General features: G+C 55.3%; 2 protein-coding genes across 2 annotated transcripts; one reads left to right on the top strand and one right to left on the bottom strand.

Moving 5' to 3' along the window:
* Window positions 1-640: 640 nt before the first annotated feature.
* GNI_164610 (putative chaperonin containing T-complex 1 gamma subunit, tcpg protein) lies at window positions 641-2,366 on the top strand (the record flags this gene model as incomplete). Its single annotated transcript, XM_011134855.1, has 2 exons — window positions 641-727; window positions 840-2,366. The coding sequence occupies 2 exons, from the start codon at window positions 641-643 to the stop codon at window positions 2,364-2,366; spliced, it is 1,614 nt and encodes a 537-aa protein (XP_011133157.1).
* Window positions 2,367-2,591: 225 nt separating this feature from the next.
* On the bottom strand, window positions 2,592-3,113 carry GNI_164620 (hypothetical protein; the record flags this gene model as incomplete). The annotated part of the gene is made up of 1 exon (XM_011134856.1): window positions 2,592-3,113. The coding sequence occupies one exon, from the start codon at window positions 3,111-3,113 to the stop codon at window positions 2,592-2,594; it is 522 nt and encodes a 173-aa protein (XP_011133158.1).
* Window positions 3,114-3,728: the final 615 nt, after the last annotated feature.

Here is a 3,728-nt window from a genome sequence, read left to right on the forward strand (position 1 = left end):
CCCCCCCATTCCCCTTAGACGGCGGCAGTAGTTGATATCTTCCGTGCAGTGGTTTAATTGTTTGAGGCGGTTGAACGCTCGAGCCGTCGAGTTGTCGGAGGTGCATTATGGGTGTTATTTGGAGGCCGGTCAGCTGATAGAGCGGATCGAGCGGCGGCAGTTGTATACATACACGGGGGTGATTTCGCCCAAGAGTAATGCAGTGGATTTATCGGTAATTACGGAGGAAGATATAGTGGCTTGTTGCAGCGGCGTGGAGCTGGAGGATATTGTTCTATACAGAGTGAAGACCCACCATGGGGCACCGTTGGGTAACCCATGGAAGTCTGTGTCATTTTACCACAACAGTCGGGACATTTATTGCTCATTACCGGAGGCGGAATGGCGCAAATACCCCCTCGAATGGGAGCGTCGCTGTATTATGGTTTATTGCCGCAGAGACAATCCCATCGTGTGGGCCCGTATTTGTGACGGCGTGCGCACCTATTGCTCTGGTCGCAGTGGTAGCGGTCACCGTCCCAGCGATCTGCTCGAGTTTAGTCCTCACAAGGAAACCAAGGACGCACGTGTTATTACCAACCGGTTCGATAGAACCCCTTCCCGACGGACTCCCGCGAAGCTTTTTTAAATTTTACAAACCATGTTCGGCGGTGGTCAGCCCGTGTTCGTCCTGCAGCAGAATGTCCAAAGGGAGCACGGAAGGCAAACGCAAATAGCCAACATACAGGTAAGTCCGGTCACAGAAATGTACACAAGGGGTGCTCGAAGCAAAACACGTGCGCACACACGTGTGCTCGAAGCTAGACACACGTACGCTAAACACAGATATTGTGTTGTAGGCGGCGGCAGCGGTGTCTTCGGTGGTCCGGTCGACATTGGGGCCGAAGTCGATGTTGAAGTTGTTGTTGGACCCGTTGGGTGGAGTGGTGATAACGAATGACGGTAACGCGATTTTGCGTGAGATCGACGTGACTCACCCAGCGGCCAAGTCTTTGATTGAATTGTCGCGGGCGCAGGACGAGGAGGTGGGTGACGGTACGACGTCGGTGGTGATTTTGACTGGCGAGATTTTGGCGCGTAGTGAGAAGCTGTTGGGGATGCAGATCCACCCGACATTGGTGGTAAAAGGATACTTTGCGGCATTGACGGAGGCCCTCAAGGTGCTAGAAGAGATTGCGACGGATATTGACCTGGAGGACGCAACCAAGTTGCGGGAGGTAGTGGGTTCGTGCATGGGGACCAAGTTTAGTGCGCAATGGGGCGCCAAGATCACTGGGCTAGCATTGGAAGCGGCGCAGATCGTTCAGGAGACTCTCCCCAATGGTAAGCGTGAAGTGGACACGAAGCGATATGCGCGCATCGAAAAGGTGCCGGGCGGCTCAATAGAGGACTGCCAGTTGGTCAAGGGTATAGCGATTGAGAAGGATGTGACACATGCAAGGATGAAACGGCGCATCCAAGATCCGAAAATTGTGTTGCTCGATTGTCCACTTGAATATAAAAAGGGCGAGTCCATGACGAATGTGGAAATAACACAAGAAGAAGAGTTCGAGAAACTGTTGCTACAGGAAGAGGAAGAAGTGCGGAAGATGTGCGATTGCATTGCGGCCACGGGTTGTAATTTGGTGATAACTGAAAAGGGTGTGTCGGATTTAGCCGCACACTTTTTGATGAAGCAGAACATCTCTGTGGTGCGCAGAGCCAAAAAGACGGACCAGAATCGTTTGGCTAGAGTAACTGGAGCCACGATCGTAAATCGTTGCGAAGAACTAACGGAGCGGGATGTGGGTACGAAATGCGGGCTGTTTGAGGTCAAGAAAATCGATGATGACTACTGGACCTTCTTGACTGACTGTGCGGAGCCGCGCGCCTGCACTATTCTGCTCCGTGGCGGCAGCAAAGACTCGCTGAACGAAATCGAACGGAACTTGCATGACGCTCTCGCTGTTGCGCGTAACATCTTCCTCGAAGGCAAACTGCTTCCCGGTGGCGGCGCTTGCGACATGATCTGTGCTAAACGACTACACGAAGCCGCCAAACGACTTGGCGGCCTCGAACAATGGGGTATGCGCGCTGTCGCCGAAGCCTTCGACGTCATCCCCCGCATCCTCGCTCAAAACGCTGGCGTCGATGTCGTCACCACCATCGCCAAACTCAGAGCCGCCCCCGATACCAGCGGCATAGACGGAGTCACTGGTGAAATCGTCGACGTCACCGCCAAAGGTATCTGGGATACCTATAGAGTGAAAACACAAATGATCAAAACTGCCATCGAATGCGCCGCCATGCTCATCCGCGTAGACGACGTGCTTTCCGGCATTGGCAAACCTAAAGAGCCCACCCCTGAAGTCACCAACTATGCTTAATTTCCGAAGTCACCAGCTGCCGCCGGCGCACACACGGAGGCGCTTTTTTTCCCGCCCGGCCGACCAACAATCTGCTTCCACCTCTTCTTCCAAGCTCGACCACAGAGATCTTGCTCCGACCACAAACAAAAAGATTCTCAGATCTCCGCCGACCCTATTGCGACAGCCCGGTCTCGCGGCTGTGGATAGTGCTGATCCTCTCATTGTACAAGGGAGGTGGTAAAGTTAAAAAAGGGATATGATGTCTACGACGCAGTACTGGAGCAGTGCTGTAGACTTGAGTCGGACGGTACCGAGCATTTTCTTTTCCGAGAGAGTGTCTTTTTTCCGCATCATAATCAGACACTTTTTCACCAAGCCACTGGCCACCACGGGGTTGAGTCCATGGGCTTGGACAAAGGCATCGGACCGGCGCCGCAGGAGTAGCTTGGAGTCGTGCGAATCGCACTGTAGCGCCACGTAGATCTCAGGCTCTAACCGAACCAGCAAGGCCAGATCGAGATCCGGTGACAAACTCCGAAGCACCTCCCGCTTGTTCCCACGAGCCATCGGACCGAACTTGGCCTGGTCCGTCATGCTCTCATTCCCCACCGCCGCATTCTTCAACGCCCCATTCTCCTCCAGCACCGTACTTTGCACCGTCACGTTTTGCGCCGGCTTCTGTTCCTGCACCGCGGTTTGTTGCTCCGTCTCGCCCGACCGCTGCAACTGCGGGGGACAGGTCACGGCCAACTTGTCAACCCCCATTGCTTCCCTCTGTGAGGGGGACGGGGTCTGCATGACAAGTCCGGGGGCGGGGGCCGGTGGGTCTGCCGACTGCGTACTTGCCGACTGCGTGATTGCCGACTCCATACCTGACAAATACCCCTCTTGGGCATTGTGCTGCGAGGTCGTCGTTGCCTGCCCGTTGATTGTGACTTGCCCGGTCGTCATGGCTAGCCCGGTCGTTGTCGCCTGAGAGGCCGGGAGCGACTTCAGGGTCACCGTCGATTGCAAACTCGCCGTCGATTGAGACGTCGTCATTGACTGCGGTTGCCACGTACCTATATGTTCCGAACCGCAGTGTGGCGGGGGCATACCTGTGTGTTGCGATGCACTCCCAGGCTTCGCCATGTCGCAGGGGAGCTCCGCAACATAATACTGCTGGAATGGTCTCGAGTCTAACTCCACACCCTGCAGAACTGACATTGAGTCCTGGAGTACTCCAGTGTCACCCGCTCGAGAGAAAGGAGACAGTGAATCGAACGCTGTCCCTACGCTAGAACTTAGCAACCCCGACCCTGGGTGACCAGACCCCGAGTGGGTCGGCCCTGGGTGACCAGACCCCGAGTGGGTCGGCCCTGGGTGACCAGACCCCGAGTG

The sequence above is a fragment of the Gregarina niphandrodes genome (assembly GCF_000223845.1).
Source record: "Gregarina niphandrodes unplaced genomic scaffold scaffold00052, whole genome shotgun sequence".
NCBI classification, from domain to species: Eukaryota; Apicomplexa; class Conoidasida; order Eugregarinorida; family Gregarinidae; genus Gregarina; species Gregarina niphandrodes.